This window comes from Carassius gibelio, chromosome A20 (genome assembly GCF_023724105.1).
Source record: "Carassius gibelio isolate Cgi1373 ecotype wild population from Czech Republic chromosome A20, carGib1.2-hapl.c, whole genome shotgun sequence".
NCBI classification, from domain to species: Eukaryota; Metazoa; Chordata; class Actinopteri; order Cypriniformes; family Cyprinidae; genus Carassius; species Carassius gibelio.
In genome coordinates, this window is record NC_068390.1 from 22,900,970 (window position 1) to 22,928,394 (window position 27,425).

General features: G+C 35.4%; 1 protein-coding gene across 1 annotated transcript; it reads right to left on the reverse strand.

The window, feature by feature from the left end:
* Positions 1-431: 431 nt before the first annotated feature.
* On the reverse strand, positions 432-21,688 carry LOC127938061 (clavesin-2-like). Its single transcript, XM_052534454.1, has 5 exons — positions 20,598-21,688; positions 18,254-18,428; positions 7,023-7,133; positions 6,564-6,784; positions 432-3,254 (listed from the first exon to the last, which is right to left on the reverse strand). Exons 1-5 carry the CDS (start codon positions 20,984-20,986, stop codon positions 3,161-3,163), a joined length of 990 nt encoding a protein of 329 aa, XP_052390414.1. The 5' UTR covers positions 20,987-21,688; the 3' UTR covers positions 432-3,160.
* Positions 21,689-27,425: the final 5,737 nt, after the last annotated feature.

Consider the following 27,425-nt stretch of genomic DNA (forward strand, 5'->3'; position numbering starts at 1 on the left):
ATAAGATGGACTGCAGTTTGAATAATACAGTAAAATGGAAGGCTAATAATGTGAAATATTATTACAATTTAAAATATAATAATCTATAACTATATTTTAAAATGATTTAAAGCAGCTGTACAGTATGTAGTTTATTTCATTTTTGGGACTTTGACGCCCCTACAGTTAAATGAGTGGAATTCACTGTTGGAAATATACCGCTGTCATAACTGTACTCATGCATTTGTTGCTGCCATAAAGCAATGCCCTATTTTTTTTTTGTTTTTTTTTTATTTCTTTTTGTGGAATTTTAGTACCAAACTTAGAGTACATGGACATATGTTTGTGGGAGAGCTTGGGAAAGAAACAGAAGCCATTCATCTTATTAGATGTAACCTGTTAAAAACAAAGCAAAATTAAGAGCTGAGTTCAAAGAAAAATTGATTCATAGGTTTAAACTATGCATATGAATATTTATTGGCTGCTTTTTTTCCTTTCGCAGTTTAGTTTCAGTTACATAATTTATCTCAGCATTTTGAAAAGACATATACACATATTTACTTCCATTCAACATGTTCCTTTAAACCACATGTATTGTTCTGCATGATAATACCTCTATACTGCATGGGCTTCTCAGCACTAACACCTTATTATACAATCAAAGTGACAAGGAAAAGATAAGCCAACAATCAAAGAAATATTGTTTCTGTAGTATTTAGAAAAGCAGGGGATAATTGTAGGTTTCTTTGACCCAGGGTTGCTTTGGTCGTAATGGCAATACATGTACATATCCATAGAAAGCAAGGCTAGAAAAATGGAAACAATTTGGTCAACATTCCGATTGCCTAAAATACAAACAAGGCTGTTCATTACGCACAATGAACAAAACATATACAGGAATACAAATAAATTCAAGGTGTATTAAAATACTGGTTATGGCATTAACAATAAAATATATGCTAAATATATGCTGAAACAATTTACACCATCATTTGAGGCCTTCCTGCTCAAAATATCTGAACGTGACACAGGAAGTGTAATAATGACTATACTGATTAGAACACCATTCTCTTAACCCAGAGTATTGACATTACTCTCTGGGAAATACATTCTGATTCAAAACTTTTACATTTTTTGCTCCCCCCGGTTCTGTTCAGGATAGTAAAGCAAGGTTTTAGAAACAATTTTCGCTCCTTAAGATTTTAGAAGCCCAATGAGTCATCAGAGTGGGCAGGCTTTAGTTTTGGCAAATAAAAAACGGATATCACCTTGCTTAACACAAACTATATCAGCAAAATATAAAAAGTCATAATCTGGACTGTTAATCTGCTTGATGTAAATTGCAAAGTCTTAGTGTTCAAAAGCTAAGGATGGGGAAAACATTCTAAGGGATGTTTGCATAAACACTGAAATGTGTACAAGTAATGTATTAACAGCATCTTATATATAACTAACAACTTTGGAGATTCATAAAATTGGTGGCTGATTGTACTGTATGTAATCTATTGATTCCTTAATCTGTGTAAATGTTAAATACATTAGATGCTATCAATGCATCCATATTGTATGTTTCATCATATATGCAAGTGCACAACAATGTATGTGTAGCTATTGATTTATATGAGAATAAGAAAATAAAAACAAACTGAGTCACTGTACAAACCTGTTCCCACAGAATGTTACATACACAAAATAGAAAGATGACCACAGTATTCCTAAATTTGACTGTTTAGGCAAGCTAGAGGCTTTGATTACATATTTATATAGATTTTTTTCTTTTTTTGAAGTACCATTTGCTCAAAATCAATGAGGATTTTTGCTCCCATGGAAAAAAAGAAATATCAGCAAAAAACTAAAGCCTGGAAGATTTGTATGTATTTTAAATGTAGTGTATATTGCCCTTGTTCCTTACACACACTCACAAAGTATCAAATGGTGAAATTATCTGTGCGTTAAATTCACTCGTTTGGGCTTAAAACTTAACCGCTGTAAAAACCTATTGCCAAAAACGAATGACAACACAGCATGCCATAAAACAGCTGAGTTATTTAGAGTAAACTATTTTCACACAATCTAAACCATTAGCTGACCAAGATAAGCATGTGGAAGCATGCACTAGCATGTGTCACTGTACAACACCTTATTTATGGTTCTGTGGAATCCTCTGTGTTTGAGTAACAGTGAATAGTGCAACCAAAAAGTCTTTATTTACTCACCATCGTGTTGTTCCAAACTCCTCAAAACTCTCCTTTTGTGTTTTCATGGGAAAATATCAACATATGGGCAGCAAGTATATATATGTCAACATATAGAGTTTTAAATATTCATTAAGTTAATAAAAATAATAAAAATATTAATAGAAACTACAACGGTGATACTAAAATATGTGAGTAAATAAACAGAGAATACTTATTTTTGGGTGAACTATTCCTTTTACTTTAGCAAAAATGACTCTGAAGTTGGAAAGATGGCAAAGACGGTATTTTGTTGTTTGAATACAAATGCCTTGGAAACCAACTTAGTCTAATGTGGAAATGGTTATGAAATAAAGCGATATTCCACAGATCTACGACAGAGTGTAAACAAAAAGGCCATCAGTGAAGAATCAGCTAAAGTCTACTAAATGTGATTCGACCCCTCTGGGATATACTGTAAGAATACTAAACCGAAAAGCATGTGTTAAAATAATATTAGCAAACGCTCATTAGAAAAATCTTTTCTTTGTAAAGGGGTATTCGCTGTGAAACCTGATTTGGGGATTATAAATGTAGGTTACCCCAAAGCTTGTGAATCTTTATAAGCATGATTACCCATCCTACTGTACCGTGTTCTACATAATAACCAATCACAAGAAGCACACACAGGATATTCACAGCAGTCTTTACAGGTTCATGTCACAATTACTCCCTCAATCTCACGTCTAGAACTGAAGTGTATTTACAGATTTGAATTGGCACTTGACAATCACATACGGAAGTCCCGCCGTCAGCTCTTTGCTTCAAAAATATCATTTAAACTGGCAGCTCTCTGTATTGTTCCTGGAGGCTGTTTGTGTGTTCTTTTGCTCTATAACATTTCCTTTCTTTATACTTTTTCCCCCTTTGTGTTATAGGAACAAGGTGCACTCCTCCCCAGTGTACGGGGCTTGGCGTTTCCTCGTTGCCTGGGGAATTAAAAGCCTTTAGTCCAGAGAAAGCAGTGGCTGCATGTTTTCTTCTTCGTTTTTCACTTTCTCTGGTCGTTTCAGGACACCTGGTTCCACCACGGACTGGGACCTGTGGGTATAAACAAAATATGAATAAACCGCTAAGAAATGAAAAATCCTGAGAGTGCATTAAAAAGCTAGGATAAAAAATGTACTCTTAATTTAAATGTGAAAATAAACAAGAAAAGTTGACAACAGAGGAAGATGTATATATACATATATATATAAGATTATTATTTAATACATTATTTAAATTATTATTAATAAAATTTTCATGCCACAAATTAAATAAGAACATCATAATTTGCAAAAACTTCAAATCAGGAAATAGTTCAACCAAAAATTTTAATTTGGAGTTTGTTTCTTAATTTGAACAGATTTGGAGAAATTTAGTATTGCATCACTTGCTACCCCATGGATCCTCTGCAAAGAATGGGTGCCAGCAGAATAAGAGGCCAAACAGCTGATAAAAAGCATTGCAAAAATTCACAAGTAATCCACATGACCCCAGTCAATAAACATATCGTGAAGCAAATGATGTAATGCTAAATTACTCCAAATCTGTTCTGGTGAAGAAACAAACTCATCTACATCTTTGATGTCCTGAAAGTCAGTGCATTTTAAATCTGAATAAAATGAACCCTATAGGGTAAAAATAAACCCATTTTCACCCTATAATGCTTGATAATACTTAATACCTGATCATATAATATGACATGAAATATAAAAAAATAACCCAAAATAGTGACGTTTACTCTAAGACATTTGGACCGCAATGAAACATTTAGGTACATTAACAGAGCGCTGCACACTCAAATTAATGATGCATTGTGCATGTCACAATCATTTAAAATGAAGGATGTGTAATGGAACATCATCTTAGTGCACTGTATTGGCCTACTTTTGATTTAGCCCTCTCGTAGAGGCATTAGAAGCCTTGAGGACAGTGTGCTGTCGTTCATCATGTGCAGATCTGGGGCACTTTCCTCTGACTGACGCATTAATGTATGAACCGTGATTGTAATCACGAAAATATAACAAAAACAGATGTTTCTTATCAAGCAACTGCTAGATTTGACAAAAGAAATTCACTTTGCACTGCATTTTTTAAATTAAATTTTCAAATTAAAGTTGCAGTAAGATATGTTTTTTTTTTTTTTTTCAGTACAATGCATGAAAAAACTACCTGACACCCATCACTGAATGGGTGTTTTGAGAAATCCTACCTGTTTCTGTGACAAACTCAGCAGACAGCAAAAAATATCTGAGATGAAACGCAAGATGTTTCTTGAGGATAATGATCTACACCTTTTTTCAAAAAAATAAAATAAAATAAAATCACAGAATGACTCAAAAAAAGCTGTTGCACTAACGTCAGAGCAAAAATCCATGCTATTTGAGTGCAACCCAATGCAAACACAAGAGAAAACTGTGTTGGGGGAAAAAAAAGTGATTTTTCCAGATCCGACAAAAGGACGAAGTGTGGTTTTAATTGCTCTGAATAATTTACCCTTTTGAAGAATGTGGGAGGTGTTAGCTTTTAAAATTCAAGCAATCATAATCTAACACTAATTTAAACATAATGACATTTTAGGGAGTATTAGTGAGTGGAAATTTAAAGCACTCAGTAAATACAACACTGTTGCTTGATTCAATAGAAATGTCAGTGCTGATGCATCTTGCATGCATGAATATGACAAATATACAAAAGCTACCATGAAAAATGTATTGATTATTAAAAAAAAAAATAATAATAATAATAATTGGGTATTTTTTAAAAATGAAAAAGGCTAGGTAAATGTCTTGTCCACTTAAAAGTGTCAACACTATATTGTTTCACCTTTCAGAATAGAATAAACTATAAAAAAATATGCTGTGAATACAAGCAATTTAGTTGTGACAGGTTATGCGTGATTAAAGGAAATGTATATTTTTACAGTCAAATTTAGTAGATTGTATTACAGGTCAAATAAATCATTAATTGAGTCTAATGGGATCGTTTCTCACTATTGTAAACCAAAGCCCCAATATATAACCTGTTTGTGAGTACATCCATGAGACTGAATAGATATAATTGAATATCAGTATAGATCATCACCAGCAATCTAAAACAAGATGAATTATTTTAATAATACAACACTGGAGAATAATTCACAATGCAGGGTGAAGGATTCCGGCAAAGTGTTATGTGTTATGTGCAGACTGGGAGGTTTAGTTTAGTAGCCAAAGCTGTTTAAAGAACAGTACTTTGATCTAAGCAATAGAAGAACATCTAAGACCTACTTTCTTTCAAATACTTCACTCCCCAGGCGCTTTGATAGAATCCAAACAGTTTCTTCAAATGCGAGAGCAAAATAAGCCACTGCAAACTAGGCTATATTTGGTAGCCAACGTCTCTGTACACAGGAAAACTTCTGTAACGTGTTCTTTTACACTCCGTAGGTGTCCATGCATAGGCAGTGCATCGTTTAATGCATCTCCTGGCAGCAGCTATACTCCCTCATTTCATGACCCAGTAAGTCGAGACACCTCACCATGTCTTGATCAGTGAAATGAGCTCAAGTCGCTCGGTCAAACACATTCAGTAAGATCATCCCAAAGTGCTTATTTTATTTAGAAGAGCTGCATTTAAGCATAAAACTAAGGAGTCGGTTGCTAAGCACCGTAACCAAGAAGAAACATACAGTGTGCAGCTCAAATGTGACTTCTTTAACAAACACTGCAGCTTCTTTATGCCTCTAGCAAAGCAGCTTATTTTTGTTATCCAGAGCGACTCTCTTGATAATTCTACTTGAATGAAGACTGCGAATAAGCAAATGCTGTTTCTATGGCAAGCCACCAAATGATGTCATTCAACAAACACATTAGAAATAAACAACATACAGTACATAATATGGCAGTTTGGTGACCTCATGGGCTTGTTTTAATGAACACCAGGGTAATGGTTAACTGAAACTAAAATCGCAATGATTAAAAATTGTTTGGCGTAACTGAAAATAAAAGAAAATATATAATAAAAAATAAAATAAAATATTATATGGAAAATATGTATCTAATTTAAAATATGAATAAATACTAAAATAACATAACCTACTGTATATCGGCAGTTTTCAACTTGATTCCTCGATCCCCCCAGCTCTGCATATTTTATATGTTTTTCTTATCACTTTTGTTCTATTTGACCCTAAGTGCCCTAAGAAGTGAACATCACAGGATATGGTTTGGGGTGTCGCGAGGACTAGAGTTAAAAATTGCCGGCCTATTTAAATAATACAAAGATAACAAATAATACTAAAACATTCCACTATGCTTGCATAAAACTTAAATCAAACATACGTCAAACAATTGTACTGAAAAGCTGGATCATCAAGTAACAGACCTTTTCATAGTTTTAGGGGACAGATCTTTCTCCAGGTCTTTGACAGACAAGGTGTAGGACTCAGGGCAGTAGTCCGTCTCCTCATCATACGCGTGGTCCAGCAACGTTCTGGCCCAGGTGCCCATGTCGTAAGGAGGCAGCATGCCACCCAGCTCAGACGGCAGAATCTCAGGCAAGATTAGCTGGTGCAAGCTGTTCAGATTGTTTCCATGCATGAAAATCTTAATAAACAACAAACAAAAATGTGTTATTCGCTGGGTTATTTGTTCATAGTTTCATTACCATTCAGTGGTTTGAACTAAATTCAATGGCATTGCACTGTGCGTCAAAAATTCCTGCATCAAACATCAAAAGCCTGTATATTTCAATGTTCTTTACGTGTACATAAACAGAATATAATAAAAGTGATTAATGAAAACAGACAAGTCAATAACTCTTGAAATTAAAAAATTATCTCACCCTTTTTCTTGTTTTGTCCTTGAGGAAAGGCCGGATGACTGTGTACAAAGCGTGGATGTACCAAGGTTGGTTAACAAAATGAATCCCTCCAAACCTTGCTGGAAAGCTATCCTATGGGTAGTAGAGAAAGATAAATAAATAAGTAAACAACTAAACATCATAATAATTATTATTATTATATTTAGCAGACCTAATATTGTTACGGGCTGGTGAGGTATAAATGCACGAAGATGAAGGAGATCAACAAAAAATGTATTTTAATTTGAATATCCAGGAGACAGGTAAATAAATCTACATTAGACAAAGGAATAAACAACAATGAGAACGGACAAGATACCAAACAGGAAGAAAACATTACATAAGGAAGCTGACAAGGGGAAAACAGGTGGAGGGAGTTAGATAATGACTAATGAGCAAATTAATCAAAAAACATAGAAACAAACAAGGCAGGTGAAAGGCAATCACAGAAAACTTAACCAAAACGGATCATGAACATAACAGTTTGCCTCCTCCCGGAATGTCCTCATGTCAATAAAAAGGTCCAACAGAAGAGGAAGGGTGGGGGTTGAGGAGGCGGGCGTGGGGCAGGCAAGGAGCAGGCAACGGAGAGTGAGCATGGTCCATAGTGCCAGGGCAGAGTGGTTGGAGGGAGGAGCCAGGGAGGAGCCCAGAGCAGGAGGAGCCAGATGGAACTCCAGACAGAGACTGAGCCGATTGATGAGGAGCCCAAAATGGAGCAGAGCAGACAGAGAGCCAGGGTGACATTTAGGTTCCCGGTGGCCAAGGCAGAGATGAAGTCTCAGACAATTGAGGCAGAGGTGGGGCTCCGGAAGACCACGGGGAGCTGGAGCAACTGAGGATGGAGATGGAGCTGGAGCTGAAGGGAAGGAGGCGCCTGACAGAGCTGGAGGTTTGGAGTGATGAGGTGAAGCCAGAGGAGTGGAGTTCCGAGGTGGCGGACGATCGACGATTGATCAAGGTGGAGCTGAAGGGACGAGTGTGCCTGGTGGAGCTGGTGGGATGATGGGCCATGGTTGAGATGAGGGAGCTAAGAGCCAATGCGGAGCTGATGGGTCAAAGGACCACGGTGGAGTCCAGGGCTTGGAGGCTGAGACAGGGGATCCTCACGCCAAGGAGGACCTGGGGTCTGGAAGTCCCAAGGCAAATTAGAGCACACAGATCACGCTGACTAAGGGTGAGCTGAGGGACTGACAGGTACCAGCGGAGACAGGGCTGATGAACTGGCTGGTTTAAGAGGAGACAGGAGAGGGAGCACAGGAGGACTTGGGCTGGGCAGAACCAGAGGAGACACAGGAGATTCTGGGCTGGGTGAAGACAGCGGAGACACAGGAGATTCAGACGAAGAAGTATAGTCCATTATTCTCCAGCTTCCACTCCAGACATGTGGCGAAGTTGTCCGGCGGACCATTCCCAGAGAGGCGTGCTTTGGACCACTCGCTGAGGCTCGCAATGTTAAACACACAAAGAGACTGGTATGGATAGTGCGTGAGGCATGCCAACTCCAAAAAATAGCTGGTGTGAGTCTCTAGGGAGCAGTCCCTCTGCTCCTGGCATAAAAGGGCAACACTTGGATTGTCCATGATGAAAAAAAGGGAAAAAACACAGCAAAAAAAAAAAAAAAAAAAACACCGCCTGGTGAGGTACAAACGGATGAAGACAAAGGAAATCAACAAACACTGTATTTTAATTTGAATATTCAGGAGACAAGTAAATGAATCCACATTAGATAAATGGATTAACATCAACGAGAATGGACAAAATACTATAAGACTATAAGACGTTAAATAAGGCAGCTGACGAGGGCAAAACATGTGGATTCATCAAAAACCATAGAAAGGACGACCATATTATTATATAAATAATATTCCATAAAATTAAAATTATTATAATTACAATTAAATAATTCAAATTAAATAATAGTACTGTGAAATAAATGGTGTATAAACAATTTTCACTTAGAAATTACTAGTGGAGCAAAAGAAACAACACACTTAATTGTGTGAAAGGTGAAATTTTCAAGTAGAAAGACTGAAATAAAAATTTTTCTAGTCAAGTATAGTCCAATAATGTTTATATTTACTACTTTAAACATTGAAGTGGACTGTGTATAACTTTATGTTTAAATACATTTTTCAGCATACTTTATAACTGAATTTGAGAAGAGAGAAAAAAAAATCTAATTACATGTTACCAATGACCATCTCTCCTAACTGTACCTACAAGATTTTTTAAGAGTTTAATTTGTACCTTTAGTCTAGTTTAAGATTCCACAGAGGATTACACCAAAAAGCAGACATAATTCCCATTTCTCCTGATATCACACCGCTGAAGGTAATAAATACTTTGCTGTGTTCACTAATCTGCCCTGAACAGTAATCCATATTCATAAAGCTGACTGCAAGGGTTCTGGGAAGCTTCATAATGATGCTGTCTTGAGGTCGATTCGCTAAACTCACAAAAATCCCAGTCCCAATTTACAGGATGTAAACATGTGTCTATGAGAAAGAAGCCCCTAGGCTGCATTTATTTGATTAAAAAAATATATATATATATTCCTGTGATGACAAATCTGAATTGTCAGGATTATTTGATGAATAGAAAGTTCAAAAGAACAACATTTATTTGAAACTGAAATTAGTTATAATTATTATTTATTTTAATAGTCCTAACTTTTACAGCATTTTTTTCTGTAGTATGCAATTTTTAAATCAGAGTCATCACATCATAGTCTTGTCTCATTTCATATCAGAACTATGTTCATGCGTAATGCTGAAGATGGACATCTGCAAGCAAGTGGGCCGTAGCCACTGAGGCCCCCAGGTCAGAGTCTGGTGGCAGAATGCAGGCTTATGGGCATTGGATCTGGTGCAGCATCTCACACAGAGATGATGCAAACACATGCCGATTGGCCTGCCGCTTCAGGGGAGGGGCTAAGAGACATTTGCCAGAATGTGGTGTCAGCACACGACGATATCTCTTCTTTGAGACCCCGCTGCTAGCGAGAAAGATAAAGGTCTTAGCTGCATTAAACATGAATTGCTCAACTCTGGTGTAAGCTGGTGAAACCTGATTGATCTGTGCCCCTTGCAGTGTGACACTGGGAGGAGACAGAGGTAAACGGGGGAGGGGAAGCTGCCGTGATGCTCAGAATTAATTTGATCCTTCAATGCTGAAAAAGCATTATTCAATTTAAAAAATAACAGACATGAGCTCCCATAATTAATCTAGGACTCAGTTCCACAACCTAGTGAGCTGCATTGAGAAGAAAAAAAAAGGTGTAAAAATAATTTTCACAAATACTAGTAAACGACATAGTGGGCAATAAAAGGTTTTTTTTTTTTTTTCTTTTTTTTTTTTTTTAGGGAGAAAAACATATACATATAATAAATAAAAAAAGCAGAATCACCACAAAAATTTAAAGTCTCTATATGCAGCATTTACTACAAATTGATCAAAAAGAGACATGAGCTGTACACAGATATCTTCTTTAGAGGTCCTTGTAGCTGAATTGAACTTGTTTCATGTTTGAACTTTGCAACATTGGCAGATATTGAACTAAATAGAAACAACACTGACCTAAAGTGAGATGAATAATGACACTATTGCCTTCTGAAGCCCAGCTGAAACTGAATTTAGTTTACAACATTAACACTCTATTTTCGTGTTCATTAATGTGAAACTGCTTTGAAACAATCTGTATTGTACAACTGTATCTTGTAGCGCTACATAAGTAAATGTGACTTTATAAAGCACAACTCAAGCACATAGGAGATTTGACTTACAACTGCTCACATTATACTATATAAAATACACAGCACATACACAAATATTGGATAATCCAGTTTATACGGATCCAAGGCAGCTATTGTAACTCAGCTCCAACTTTAAAAACATATTGTACTAAATTCCTTTTAAATATTCTGAAGAGGTTTCTTTCACTTTTTGAATCTAAGAATACAGAGGACTATTTATATTTTGGGATTGAGAAACCTGTTTTTCTCCTCTAAAGGCTCTTAGAAATCAGGTTTCATATCCAGGAATCCTGTCACTGAAACTAGCACAGCTAGTTTTGCTAAATTAGACAGGATGAACGTCACATAATCTAATTAATATTCATGAGTCATCCTATGCTTGGCACTGTTTGTGCACTGAGCTGACAAAATATTAACTAAAGTATTTTTTCGGAACAAATTACTGAAAAAAATAAAAATAAAGAAGTGACTGGAATTTAAAAAGTGTCATACTTGTAAAGGGGGCTCATTACACATTGTTTCCACACTGCTACCACAGCAGAGCAGGAAGCAGATTAGAAAACACAGAATATTTTTTAGGGCCAAGTTTTTTTTTTCTTCGTTTTTTTTACATTACCTACTCATAAAAATATAAAAGACTCTTAGGGAGTGATCTGGGTTTTAAGCATAATGCCCCTGTTTTGGTCAAGTACTGCGCTCAAATGGATTGTTGAAAAAGGATTTTGTTTGCTTGTATTAGCTTGAATACAAAGCAGCTAACACACATTCTGGCAGCAGGTCAGATTGACTGGAAAGATGTAGAGCCACAGGATAATTGCTCTTCAAAGTGCCTCATCGTGAAATCAGGAACCATTTAAAACATCAATCTGCAATTTTAAATAATTACCGGTTTTAAACAGTGCAACTAAATTACAGTTTATCAAAGATTGGCTTTGCTTAGAGATTTATGGGGTTGTTTTTAGTCTCTGTATAAGATTATTTCATCTGTGCATTTTGCTTGAGATGAAACCTCCATCTCTTTTCTTGTCTAGAGTCACTGATGATACACGACTGAACTCCAGCAAGGTAATTGAGAAAAAAAAAAAAAAAAAAAGACGTAGCCTTAGGAAATGTAAGTATTTTATCATGGTCCCCTTACCAAATAATACATATCAGTCAGAGTCAGTGAGCTGTCCTAGTTTCACTGACAGGATTCCTGGATATATATCAATAGCTGATTTCTAAGAGTCTTCAAAGGTGAAAACAAAGGTTTTGTGACCCTAAAATACAATAGTCTTCAGTAGGCAGAATTTATTTATCAGCATTAATTATGGTCCACATTCTGGCCTATTCTGATCAAGATTTTCTCACTTTTCACTAAAAGAATGTAGGTGGTTTGCTTTCAAATGCAAGTTTTGAGAAAATTATTTAACATCCAAAATACCTGATCCATCACCACCAAATTTTGATGTAATTACACTTAAAAATGTGGTTAGGATTCCATCTTAATTTCCTGTAATAACAGCTAAATTACATGAGATCTGAAAAGAAGTCTCATGTTGTGAGAAATCTAACAAAATGTTGAAGGAAAAAACATTCTTCACTGAAATTAAATATACTTAATTTTGAAATATGTTTATCTCTCTTTTTTCATTGGTAAGTAAATATTGAGTTTCATATATTTACACTGGAAAACAAGATAAAAATCATTTTCAGTGTATAATCAGTACTATTCCTAATTTGCAGTTCCACCTATTCATAAATAAAACCATTTTATTTGACAGAAAAAGAAAAAAAAATTTGTTACCAAATGAAAACTCTTAAAGAGCCACACAGATGGGAAATCAAAAATGACCTGTATTACAGTGTATGATATAGCTGTCCATCTGTGTAAACAATGTGCAAATAACTAAACCAAAAAGTACACGATTTATAAAGTTATTGGCTTCTAAAGTAAGGAGTCGACTCTGAATCGCTGAAACGAGTCGTTATAGATTTCAAATCTTTTGCCCATCTCTATGTACGTCACTAGGAACACTTTGCATAATAATCTCCACCTACCGTGTTGGGAGAAACGGAACTATGACCAGCCCCACCCCCACACACAGACGCTCTGTTTGGTGTGAGAGCATCATGTCGAGGAGACCATGCCAAAGAATGAAGATCAGAAGAACCAATGGCTAAAATTCATTTTCACCACAATACCAGAGCAGTACAACAAATCCCTTTTGTTGTGTTCACAACATTTCACTGATGACTGCTTTTCTAATCTCGGTGAGTAAAGCGGGATTTTCAAAGTGTTTGGCCATAAAAGATGGTTCATTACCAACTTTATTTAGAACAAAGAGCAAGTATGATTATGAAGTTATGTGTTTGTTTTCTCCCGAGCGTCTTATCAGTATGTGTGCTGTCTGCAGCCTTTCTCTGCGCTGATCGTCATGTACAAACACGTCATTAAACTGAAGTGTAACTCCGTGAATACTCAAGGAAGAGACATGAGAGAGATATCTATAGAAAGCTTGACATGACTACTTTAAAACTAAACAAGTGCTGCCGAAAAACAGATATTCTGTGATAAAGTAATCCATATGAAAACAACACGGTGTCTGTTTTTCATGTCTCCCTTCGTTACATCTAATGTGACCACGCCCACGCGCGGAACGCGCTATTCAGATTCATACTAAAGCGCGCGGCTTGAATACACCCACACAGAAGAAAAAGCAGCGAGACTGTTCAAGTTTTTTATTTTACTGTTTGCTTCGCGATGAGAGGAATAAGACATAATTCACCCCAAACAGATGCTAACGCATAGTTTACCTTGGAGGTGTGTGCGGAACAACCAATCAAACCTGACTATGTCAGTTGACCAATCAGAACACAGTATGCTACCGAAAGGTGGGGTTTAAGGAAACTGAATCTTTTGAACAGCTTCGCGCAAACCGTTTGGGGATCTCTGAGAATTGAAGTAATTTTAAAATGATATTTTGACAAAATGACAATGTTTTTTAACCTTGGATGGATTTAAACCTAATGTACAGGACTTATAAACAGTGATAGGAAGCTTAGAATTTTCATCTTACTGGCTCATTAAACATTATGATTTAATGTCCAACCCCTGAAAACTCTATGCAATCTAGTGTGCTAACTTTAACAACAACATTGTTTCCAGGTGGACTTTTGTGCAAAAATTGGCACATTCTGACTTAAGCGGCATAACAGGCCACTCTTGCCATTTTCGTGTGTTTACTATACATCAGGTGGTCTGTGATCTGTACTCTCTGAAGCTAAGGCTATACATACAGTTAACATCCCATTAGCAATATTTGTCTTAAACTAAGACAAATTAACCATAACTAAGCAAACCCGAAAAATGAAGCATCACGCTCTGACACTTACCATTGCTCACATCAATAATTGAACTCTACAGGAGACATTTTATCTACACTTGCCAGATCCATCCCACTGAGCTTAGCAACACAAGGCTACTAACAAAAAGACGAAGCTCTACTCACTAGCTGTCAGCTCCCTACAGATCAGAACAGTCCCGTTATAGTGCGATAAACAGAGCGAGACCACAACTGTGCCACTTTGCAGAGAGCAAAACAATTAGTCTAACTTCAGTCCTGCAGGCCCAGATATGTCTAGTGCCATTTCCCAGATATGCAAGACTTGTAGAAGCTCTTTGCTTCCTTGGAGGCTGCAGCAGATCTTAGCATCCAGATGTGCCAGTGCAAATCCTTTCCATGTGCAAGTTGCACTGTTGATTAAACAGGGACTGAGAAGACCCCTCTGGATCATGCTTTTCTGTGTTTGCTTATGGAACTACTGGGAATTATAAATATTGCACAAACCTCATAGCCTGACCACACAGCTGTTCAAGCAAAGAAAATAAACTTTAATAAAATGTCTTAGGGTATTGAAAATTAAGAAGATGCATTGGTTTTGGAAATAATAAAGGTTCTTTATCTGCATCCATGAAGATCATTTAACATCCATTCCATTGTACAAAAGATTCTATATAGTTAAAAAAAGGTTAGAGTACTAAAACGTTCTTCACAATAAGAACAAAACTTCTTTAAGAACCTCTATTTCATAGTTAAAAAAAAAAAAAAAAAAAAAGAATGAGGATGAGTAAATGATGACACAATTGTAATTTTGGGTGAACTATCCCTTTAAGAGAAGTTACATTCTATAATTTGGCTTTTGGTGTAAAAGCCAAGGTGTAATGCTAGCGTGCCACTGAAAGCGCTTAAAATCCATCATTTGATTAAGTTTCACTCACCACTTTCTTTAATGATAATCAGATGTACATCAGTCAGCATGGCTTAAAGGATTTGACTGTTTGTAAAGATGCATAACATAGACCCCTCTGCCTGTCTGAAGACATCTGTGGGACAGCTATTAAAAGCATGCTCAATACCTCCGATATATTGTAAGATTTAATGCTGTAATAAAAGGTTGAGTCAATGAACTGTATCTGGCAAGAACAGCAGAAACCTAACCCAGCCTTTCTGTATTCCTGGGGAAATGATCTGAAAGATATTCTGCAAGGTCACCAAGTTTACTAAACTGCTTACACACAACTAATACCAACATACAAATCAAATCAAATCAAATGGTACAGTATAAATGAAATGTTAGTAGTTGTAGTAATAGGAGTAGTATTAAAATAAAACTGTTGCTAATACTCCAACAACTGACATCAGTCCCAGACAAGCAAAACTTGAATGAAATAAAAAACTACACACAAGTAATACCTACAAATAAAATGAATAAAAAAAAAAAATATATATATATTAGTACAAATAATATGTAAAAATAAAATAATAATAATAATGATAATAGTAATAAAATCGTTGCTGATACTCCAACAATTGATGTAAGCCTCAGCAATAAAATAAACCTTAGAGTGCAATAAAATTGCTTTTTTTACGGGAATGCAACAATGTGATGCATGTCAGTCTGTCAGGACAATGAACTTCCTGTGCTTTCTAAGATGCACTTTAAGTGCCCTACATAGAAACATGCACATACGGCGGTAGCTGAGTGACATGAGTGCATCTCTCTCTGTGAGCACAGCCCATCTGGAGGGTGCATAGCATGGCGGTTGGACAGGTTGCCAGGGAAACTCGGCATGGGGTGGGCTGGGGAAGATTGGACCATTGTGATTGGCTGCCAAGCGTGGGTTATTTCTCAAGACTAAGAGAGACAAAAGGCATGTCCGAAGCACAGAACCAAACAACAAAGGTAGAAACAACAAAGCACTGCTCCAGGAAAGCCATGAACACTTTCCCTCACTTCTATTTGACTCGTCAGTATGTTTCTGTTTATTGATTTTACTAAGAACAGCCATTTTCTGTGCATCAAGTGCTCTTTTCTGAGCCACCATTTGCAAGAGAATTTACATGATAGATGGCCCTACTGTAAATTAAACAGTAAACACATATTACCTCAAATAACACGGAATGCCCATTGCCCGCAAACCATGAGGTCTTCTAGTAAGAATAAATTAGTTATTTTTCAACCTGGCAAAACATACATGATAGTATCTGGCAGTTTTAGATCATCAAATAGACTTCAAATGGAATTACAAAAAAGAACATAAAGGACTTAAGTATTCTCTCCTATTCCTTCTGTCCATGTCCTCTCTTTCTTTCTGTCTCTGTCTTATGTGTTGACTCACTGATATGATGATAGACTTAAACACCATAAAGCACTGAGCCATCAAAAAACGGTTTTGATGCTTCATTACATTGATGATTGAGACAGACAGATGCCCATATGAACAATGTCATCAGACTGATGTAACGCTTCACATGACCCTGCACTTTTGGGTCAAAGGGCTGTGTGATTTCCCCACTGGCTCTAAACGTCATGTTTAATGACTCAATGTACATACCGTGGGTCTGTCAGTTTCAAAACAGAACCATGGGCCATCACACCTCTTATTAGCATACATCATCTGACATATACACATGTAGGATTCCAGTGTGATCAGCATACACTGCTGTTCAAAAGTTCTTCAGATTCTTTTATTTTTTTTGAAGGAAGTCTCTTAATCTCACCAAGGATACATTTATTTATATGTATATATATAAAAACAGTAATATTGTGAAATATCATTACAATTTAAAATAACTATTTTCTGTTTTAATATATTTGAAATAATAATTTATTATTACTGTGGTGGCTAAGTTGAATTTTTAGCAGCCACTACTCCAGTCTTCAGTGTCACAAGATCATTCAAAAATCATTCTAATATTCTAATTTGGAGCTAAAAAAAAAAAAAGTTTCTTATTATTAACAGTCTTGAAAACAGTGCAGCTTAATATTTTTGTGGAAGGCACGATGTGTTTTTGTTTTTTTCTTGCTAAAAAAAAAAAAGTAATAGAAAGTTCAAAATAACTTTTCAATTGTTTTAACCTTTGAAATCCTTAATGAATTTTTTTTTTCTTTAAAAGATAACCATGCTATCTCCTAACTTTTGAACAATGGTGTATATCTGTAAATGCATGCATTCATCCTAGAAGTTGCTCTTTGTAATTTTCTTTGCATGCAATATGATCAAAGCAGTAAAAACTAAAAATCTGAATTCCTGTAAATATTTAAATAAGTAAATCGTGACTTCTGCTGACAAGTTAGCTTCTGAGCACTCTTTTGAACTGCAGCTAATTAGCTTTGGCTGTTTTCCCTCAATCTACGCTATTGTTTTCCTTTCAAACAGTTACAAAAGCGATGTCCCACTCACTGTGAACAGCACATTGTGGATGCAAGATGCTAATGGCGGCGACCAGCTAATCTGTCTGAAGAGGCACTGGAATATGGAATGGGATCATCATGGACCCGCATTTATATTCAGTTAACATGCCTCAATCTGCACTGCCTACATGTCATATCAGACCCAAACCCTCCTCAAAGCAGCAATGTCTAAGTGAGAGCTTTCAAGAGGCTGCTTCTGGAAAGGGACAATGTCTGTGCACAGATTAGCTTTAGTTAAATGCAGTGACCATTTTCTAGCACAAACATTTTTTACTTTATTAAAATGAATGGATCTCAGAAAAGATGCTTAAAAAAATATATATAAAAAAAAAACAACTTGAATAACTCCAAACTATACTATAGACACACACTAATCACATTTTCCAATGCATTGGCCTTTTTTTGTTGTTGTTGTTTTGTATGTTGCAGATTGTGTTCCCTTGCGTTAGGTCAGCACCTGTTCGTTTTACTCACAAAGAGAATGGCAAATGTTTGAGGGGAGGGGGATTCCTCTACAAGCACCTGTTCTGCCTCACACATCCAGAATTTCCCTATGCAATTCTTATTATTCACGCCTGAAGCACACTTTATGAACATTACATATTTGATGTTGGATTGCTTCCAAAAACATATGCATGAAGGTACAAATTGAAAGAATGCATTGTAATATCCACGTTGATTTTTTTTAAACATAAGATTAAAAACAGACAATTGTGTTACCTGTAGGCCCTCAATTGCCAATCTCAGCATGCTTGGGGTTAACTTGGAAGCTTGCTTGAAAGTGAAGTTACTCCAGTCAATGATCAAGACAAATCCATTTACTTGTAGCTCGGGGTCTTCTATCATTGCCTCCAGAGAAAGTAAAATAGCTCGCAGAATATCCACAAAAGTGTACCTACAAATAAACACAAGCCTTTAGGAAGATTTGCAAACAAACTAAAAGCTAAATGTTTATGCATGACTTGCATTTTTAAGTTTGCACACACACACACACACACTATATATATATATATATATATATATATATATATATATATATATATATATATATATATATATATATATATATAGTACAGACCAAAAGTTTGGACACACCTTCTAATTCAAAGAGTTTTCTTTATTTTCATGACTATGAAAATTGTAGAGTCACACTGAAGGCATCAAGGGCTATTTGACCAAGAAGGAGAGTGATGACCTGGCCTCCACAGTCACCGGACCTGAACCCAATCCAGATGGTTTAGGGGTGAGCTGGACCGCAGACAGAAGGCAAAAGGGCCAACAAGTGCTAAGCATCTCTCGGGGAACTCCTTCAAGACTGTTGGAAGACCATTTCAGGTGACTACCTCTTGAAGCTCATCAAGAGAACGCCAAGAGTGTGCAAAGCAGTAATCAAAGCAAAAGGTGGCTACTTTGAAGAACCTACAATATGACATCTTTTCAGTTGTTTCACACTTTTTAGTTATGTATATAATTCCATTTATAATTCCACATGTGTTAATTCATAGTTTTGATACCTTCAGTGTGAATCTATGATTTTCATAGTCATGAAAATAAAGAAAACTCTTTGAATCAGAAGGTGTGTCCAAACTTTTGGTCTGTACTGTATATAGTATTTATATTGTATTTATTTATATTTATTTATATATTGTATATATTTAAACCTCTTCAGGGATTTACATTCCCCATAATGCTGCAATAAATGTAGCAAATAAGGCACGGCTTGACCGTAGTGCTCATCACACATTGTTCCTATGAGAGGATGCCAAGAGCCCTGTTATCCCTAGGCAATGGCGCAACTGGCATGAATTCAAAGGCTGTTTGATATGGACTCCAGCACTATCTGCTCTCCAGTCTATAGAGGTGAGACTAAACACCAACAGTTAGCGGATTTCTCACAACATTAAAACAAATTACATTTGAAGAAAAGCATGAAAATATATAATTTAAATGTAATCTTAAATGATGCATAGTAATAGTAATGCAAAGTGCCCAAACAAATAAATGCATATATTTATGTATTGCCAATTACCCCCAAAAGTGTTTGGACACTTAAAATGTATGAATGTTTAGCATTATAGAATTAAATACAAAATACCTGCAAGAACAAAATTATAGTAGAGCTTTTAGTCCAATAAATTCAAAGATATTTAAAAAAAAAAGTAGCTCATCCAAAAAATGTAATTTGCTGAAAATGTTTGATTCCCCGGGAACACATGATAGCTAAAAAAAATTATAGCCTGAATGCATTGTAAGTCGCTTTGGATAAAAGCATCTGCTAAATGCATACATTTAATTTAATTTATAAATTTAAGATGAAACATTACTGAAGGCTATATATGGGTATACTTTTTTTTTTTTTTTTGTTCAGATCAGTTATTCAATAGATTAAGAAATGCATAAATACCTCTTATTTGCCAAATCAAAGTCAGCATGTTTTACATGACGGTAGCCATTTTGACATGTGACAAGAGACCAGAGACCCTTAAACTGTATGTCAAGGTCATATTTTTTTTATTAATGAGATTACACATTTTGAGAGATTTATCAGTTAATTAAAAAATGAGATTCCACAGGCACTTGGTGCATCCATGTTGAATTTATGTTGTCATACTGTAAATAAAAACACAATGATATAAAGGACCATCATATAAAATATTGGGCCAGGTCAAAGGTCATCAGGGGTCAGGCTTGGATGATCACACCATCAAATGTCTCTTAAAGATCTCTCAACTGGTGGACACCATCCTTTGGAAGGTAAGATCAAATTTTCTGTAGAAGGTTGTATAAATGTTTAATAAAATCTCTGTTTGTCTATAAATAAAATTTCTATATGACCTATACAGAAATAGTAACAGTAATGTTAAACAGTATTTACAGTATTTACTGTATTTACTGTAACAGTAAATAGACGCTGTAATGTTAAGATTAAATACAAGGTAACACTTTACATCTCATAATGGCTCAACATCATGCTCTAGTGAATGACAGAAGACTTGTGCTGAAAAGACGGCTCTGACAGTGCGCTTCATTACCCACAATTAGCCAAAATCCAATAGCACCCTACCTGCTCTGATCCCAGTTCGCCGCGAACAGAACCAGAATCTTCCTCCCATATCTATCCAAATTGGACAGAACCCCAGGAAATCCATCCTTCAGAGCCTGCTTGATCCCCGGATCGGTGGCCTTGAGGTTCTTGAACATATCAAGGTTCTGTTGCCGGTACTCAAAGTACTGGGCCAGGAGGCGGAAGGCCTCGAAATGGTTAAATTTCCGGGCTCTAAGAAAGCGCAGGATAAAAGCATCATCTGTCCTGAGAAAGCCAATGTCTGGACGGGTGATGATCATGTCCCTCACCTCCTGTATGTCCTGATGTAATGTGTCGGGGTTCTCCTTTAACTCCACCTTGGCTTTCTCCAGGGTTTCTGGAGAGAGGCCTGCCTGTAAATGAGTCATTGTCCTTACACTGGACCAAGACTGACTCTATATACTATCAATATATATTTCCTAACTGATGATGAAAATATCAATCATAAAGAGCCCTATCACTGCAGCGCTTGCAAATAAAAACCTGACTTCAGAGAAGGTCCTGAGTGTAAGCTACGACACTGTTAGTTCACCTCATATACTCCTTCTGATTTCACCTGTATTGTGGGTTTATTAATGCTTGTTCTGCAACGTAAATTCACATTCATCTGGTCATGCTAATCGATTGTATATGTGTATGCATGTATGGCTTAAGCAAGCTGAAATCGTCTTAGTTTGCGTATGATCAAATCTGAGGCATTCGATCGACTACAAATCCCACCCCGAAAGCATCTAAGAACGAGCATCACGGTTAAAAGCGCTGCTCTATCCTACCATCATCAAGCGGCCAGGCAATGCGGCACCCTGCAGCATCTCTTGTCATGAGTCTCCATTTAACGCGCATTTGAAATGTTGCCGTGATTCGGAGTCCGAGCATCATCACGTCTCTCTCAGCGCTCCGTTTCCATATGTCCTTCGGAGGAGACGATATGGTGTCGGTCCTGGTCCGTATGTTCCGGTGATGTGGTGGATAGTTTACGTCAGTGCTGCTGCTGCTGTCGCTTCGCTTTGTTGCTGATGAGAGTGACTTCAAGCATCGCTCCGGTAATACAGTCTGTCCGTCATCACATGGCGGAGGAGGGGAGAGAGTTTTCTCTGTATCCCCCCGAGACTCTCTAAATAAAGCTTTGGCCAGGTTTTGCCATTTGCCAGAATTATTCTAATTTTCACACATTTTATTTAATTTTTTATTATTTTTTTCTGTAAAAAAAACAAAATAAAACAGACTTTTACTAATACTACTACTAATAGTAATAAATAATAATAATAATAATTATTATTATTATTATTTTATTGTTAGTTGCAGCTGTCATTTAATATAATGAATATTTAGCCTACATTATTACATGTATTATCCTGTTTCATTTATCTAAAATATATTTTTTAAATATAGCGTCCCCTATAATAATAATAATAATAATAATAATAATATAGTATTATACATTATATAAGTATAATAAGTATAAGTATATATATATATATATATATATAAGTATATATATATATATATATATATATATATATATATATATATATATATATATATAAATATATATATATATAAAATACATTTCAGAATAATGCAGTCATAAAAATTGTATTTGCCTCTTATTATTATTATTTATTACTATAAATTAAAACGACTTTATTCAATTCAATTAAATTCAAGTTTATTTGTATAGCGCTTTTTACAATACGAATCATTACAAAGCAACTTTACAGAAAATTATGTTTCTACAATATTTAGTAGTAGCTTATGGTGGTGACTGTCAGTTTGTGCACGTTTGACAGGATCAAACTGTCAGGCAAGCTAAAAGTATGTTTCATGTGGTAATTAACTGTTTTATTTCAATGAAATGTAATCAACCTGACTACATTAGATTACATCAATAGAGAAAGTATATGGATCAGAGTGGATTGAAATAGCCCTTTAAGGTAACATTTGCACATATTAGCACTTATTATATTAGTACATATTGTCATTGCCATTCATATTTTCATTAAATTATTTTATTATATACATTTTGCAGTAACATTAATGTTTACAAATTTGTTAATAGACCTACTGCATTTTCTTTTTTAATTTAAAACCTGAATGATTCTTATAATTTTTGTGGAGGAAGGGCCTTGAGCCTAAGGGTAATTGCTTGCGGAGCATGAAGGCTGGGCCTCCTACACAAGGTGGGGCTTTGTATTCAGATTAGATGCAGTAGGTGTTTGTTGTAATGCATTCTGCCATAAAATAAACAAATGCAGTCACAAGCAGAATTGCACAAGTTAAACTAGCTACTGTATACAGCCAAAGCCGTGAAACAGATCATATTTACCATCTGGAGAAAAAGCAAAAACACACACACTCAGAAACAGAAGCCAAGCCTTTAGGCTGTCCGTGACCATCCACTAGTTCAAGCCAGCAAAGCACTCAGTCGGTCTAAAGCGCATGAATACAAACATTTTAAATTGAAATGCACACACACAAATGTGGTCAAACAAAAGCTTGCACACACACTCAGGCAGGTACTAGTCAAAGCCCTCAAGCACCATCTGTGATGATGCAGTCTCTTTCTATTCTGAGTGAACTGATTCTGTCCATGTGGCTATGATTTCATAATGAAAACCTCAGTAGCAAGGCTGTTTTTTTTTTTTTTTTTTTTTTTACGGATTCTGATTAGTTTATCCTTAAAATATGAATGTAAGTCTTTTCGAGGCCTGCACCTCTGGACACCATTACTTTTCATTTAAGCTAATGCATAGTTCCTGATATCTTACCTTTACAACATTATATACAACAAGTCTACATCCCTTCTGATTTATTAATTTCTACTGAGACGGTTACAGTGACTATTTTAACTATTTTACCCCCATAATCTTATTTTTATGCTCTGAGACACAATTAAAAACATTAAAACATGCTAAACATTAAAATTTGGGAGACATGTATACACATAAATAAATAAACAACAATAACAACTATAATAATATTAATAAACATTGATTACTATTATCATTGTTATTATCATCATTATTAAATATTTAATAATAATAATAATAATAATAATAATAATAATAATAATAATAATAATTAACATGTTTATTTTTTATTTTATAAATAATATTTTTTAAACTATTGAATTATGATGATGATGATGATGATGATGATGATAATTATTTTGTTAATATTAAATTTTTAAACTATTAAATTATTATCATCATTAATGTTGTTGTTGGTGTACTAGTCCAAATTGGTTTTGTGATTTTACTTTCTATTATAAGGCTGAAATGGGAGTCAATGGTGACTGATTAGACATTGTATGGAGATTACAAAAGTCATACAACGGGCAAGGAGCTGATGGGTGAGGACAGGCAGGCGGGACAGGATAATGTCACATGTTCAGGCAAAGGGAGGGGCATTGGGCCGGTCACAGCTGAGCCTGGAGGGGGAAGGGCCCCCTAGGGATGCTAGATGGAGGGATGATAATTACACTCTGGAAGATGTGGAGGAAATCAAATGAATGGACCTGCTTGCATTTGAAATGACTTTTGTCACAGAAGAGCAGCTGTCACTTAAAATGGGTCTGTGGCCATTTTGCCATTCTTCAGACTGGCTTGATGGTGTTCCTGAAGTAGATAAGGGGTTTTGTCACTATTTTAAAAAAGACAATACAATGTTTCAAATAGCTTGAAAGAATAAAGAATGAGGTTTTAGGATTATGCATTGTTTATCTCAAAGAACACAGAATGCAAATAATGCTCTAAAACTAACAGGTGATTAAGCAAAAAAAAAAAAAAAAAAGCCATCAAAGGGATCAAACTCCAACCATGTCAAACTGTGCTTTCAGCACCATTGTAACTGGACAGCAAGGTTTTGGTTTTGGTATCCTTCAATTAATATAATGGAGCTGGGTAAAATTTACAGTTAATGATGAATAAATATTAATAAATATAAATGTATTTCATGAATGAGTAAAAAGAAAAAAGAAAAAATTAGTATTTCACATGCTTAAAAGACTGATCTTGTATAAACCAATTTGTTTAAACTAATTTAATCCAGAGTATCATAAACCATGTTAATTCCAATTCTAGTTTTAATTACTTTAAATGTAAAATCATTTTCATTTCTATTTTTTTAAAGTCATAAATCCCTGCTTAATACATAGCTGTGTCTATATATATATATATATATATATATATTAATTAAAGAGCACAGAATCATCCAGAAGGTTTCAACACAAATATTTTTAGTATGTAGTGAGTCAGACAAATTAAGCCATGCTATGATGTTTCAAATATAAAATCTCTGTAATATAAACAAGAGAAAACCACAAACAAGAGAAAACCACTAATGCTACAAATGTTACATATCAAGGCAATGTCCAAGAGCTTATCATTCAGAAGATGTCCTCAGTCCGTCAAAGTCACAATGATTAAACTCTACAACACTTTACTCCCATACTACTTGGAATCCTCTTTTAAATAAGTTGATAAACATTTATTATGGGTTGACTTATATGAATTATGACTTAGCAGAAGCATGATTTAGCTTGTTTTATTTGTTTCAGAGTTTGTGTATAATGATATTTCTAGGGGGCAATGCATAACAGTCCTGGCATAACCCATAATAAATGACACTCCAGATGGTCATCTGCCTCTTTGCAGTGGCATGAGCTGTTCTTCTTAATGGTGACATCTGGGCAGACATACAGAGGCTTGTATGGTGAGACGAGTTCAATTATACACTTGTGATAAATAGACTGTAAAAACCTGGTTCGTATCCAAAACGCCTATTATATGTTGACAAATAATGTCATGTTTAATTATTGCATGCATTTGTAGAGCTCATTTCCCCAGCGTGGCTTTAGTCTTTGTGTGGCATTCAATATTAAATAATTATCTACTTATTATATGCTTGGATTTACTGGCTACAGTATTGATGCTTGACTCAATTCTGGTAATTTAAGTGTAACTCTGACGTGAAAAATGTTAAAATAAAAAGAAGCAATGTTACAGAAAAATACAATGTATTTTATACAATCTGTAATAATAATGAAATTAAATATTAATCAAATATAATGTTATAATAATAATAATAATAATAATAATAATAAATGTTATTGATAAATATAGAAAAAAAATATAATAATCATCATCATCATCATCTTTATTGTACAATTTAAATGTAATACCAAAAATTACAAATACAGTTAATATACAGTGCAGGGAGAGGGGGAAAAAAGAGGCTTTTTTAAAGTTTCCACCTAAAACTTTTAACAAAATTGAAATCAAACTAATTTAACATACATACACGTGTAAGAAAAAATGGCAAGAAAATAAAGATTTTACTTTTGAAGCAGTTTTGAATTCAATTCTATTTTAATTAGTTAAAATGCATAAACATTCTCAACTAAATTTTTTGCTCCATACTGTACAGTACGTGGTAACAAACTGACTTGCTGTGTAATAACTTGCATGATTATCGTCTGCTTGACCAGATGATGGCAGTATTGTGCTACAACTGTGGATCAACATAATTGTGTGCAACAAATAGATGCATGCTCTATACTTTGACTTTATATGAGTTCTGTGTGTCAGCTGATGTTCCTATAGACTGTAACAGATTATTAAACAATAAAACACTATAAAATCACAATGAACCTCTGCATACTTTAACAAGACAATGGCTTTAGTTTGAAGTCATAAACAAGGTATATACTGGAAGATTCTGCGTGTTATATTTGAGGGTCACAAGAATACTATTATTTGTGACTTGCTAACAAAATTGACTGCAGTCTCTGGAAGAGAAAACAATTTCAAGGGTGAGACAGTAATAAAAGAGGAGAGTGTAATGAGCTAAACTGCTACTTCATATCAGTGTAACCTTCAACTCTAGATCACCTCTGGAGAAAATGATGGCTCAACGCAGATCTGACCATGTGGAATAAGCCAACAGCATTGTGCTCTGGTATGATCAGAGAGGTCATGCTCTTGTCTGGTTGTGTGGACAGTTAAATTGATGATTTGAGACATCTGAGACTTTGACAAAGCAATTTATCTAGAAGTTTCCGTATTCTTTAAATGCCACAGAGCCATAGAAATGCAGAAATATCATATCATTTGGTTTTGCTCCATAAACAAGATTTTATATTGGATGTGGTGACCAACACAACATCACAACAACATTGTTCAAGCAAACACTGAGATACAGCATATTAATATTTTAAATACATTTAATATCTATTAAGTACTGTTTTATATTCGAAGTACATTCAAACTGCATGACTTATGAAGACTTTTCTCTTTTCAGCATTCCTTACAAGCCACATTCTGAGTCAGACAGATTCCTTTTTGCTCAGCTTTGCATTGTTGCACATTGTATTGTATTTTGTTGTCTAGGCAGCATCTCTGAAGGTCCAATGAAGACTTTAGTGTTTCATTATTTGCCAGAATTCCTTTCTGCAATCACAAGCATAAAATCAGGGTGAGTCTTCCATGGGCATCAGCTGACACTGATATCACACCCAAAGTGAAAGGCCATTTTCAGCAGAGATGCCAGCCTGTCATCATCTCTCAAAGACATGAGAACAAGCACCTTATGATTCAATAAAGTTTGAAACCCTACTGCTGCCTTTATATGGGTCAATAAAGACAAAATTCCACTCAGGCATTATACTAAAGGAAAGCAGCGGTTGGCTGTGCTCCCCTCCCTCTTCCACCCAGCCTCATTTTGGAAGGGAATTACACAATCATTAGGCTTTCCCCCAAAATTACTCATTTTTCCTGCTCAATGTCTTTCATATTAGCAGTGCCACAC

Bases quoted from the DNA above. Each gene is read 5' to 3' on its own strand.
- LOC127938061 (XM_052534454.1), bottom strand. From the start codon at position 20,986: ATGACTCATTTACAGGCAGGCCTCTCTCCAGAAACCCTGGAGAAAGCC. The intron at 7,134-18,253 runs GTAACACAATTG...TACTACCCATAG, and splicing joins TGGCAATTGAGGGCCTACAG to GATAGCTTTCCAGCAAGGTT. The intron at 3,255-6,563 runs GTCTGTTACTTG...TTATACCCACAG, and splicing joins TCCCCTAAAACTATGAAAAG to GTCCCAGTCCGTGGTGGAAC.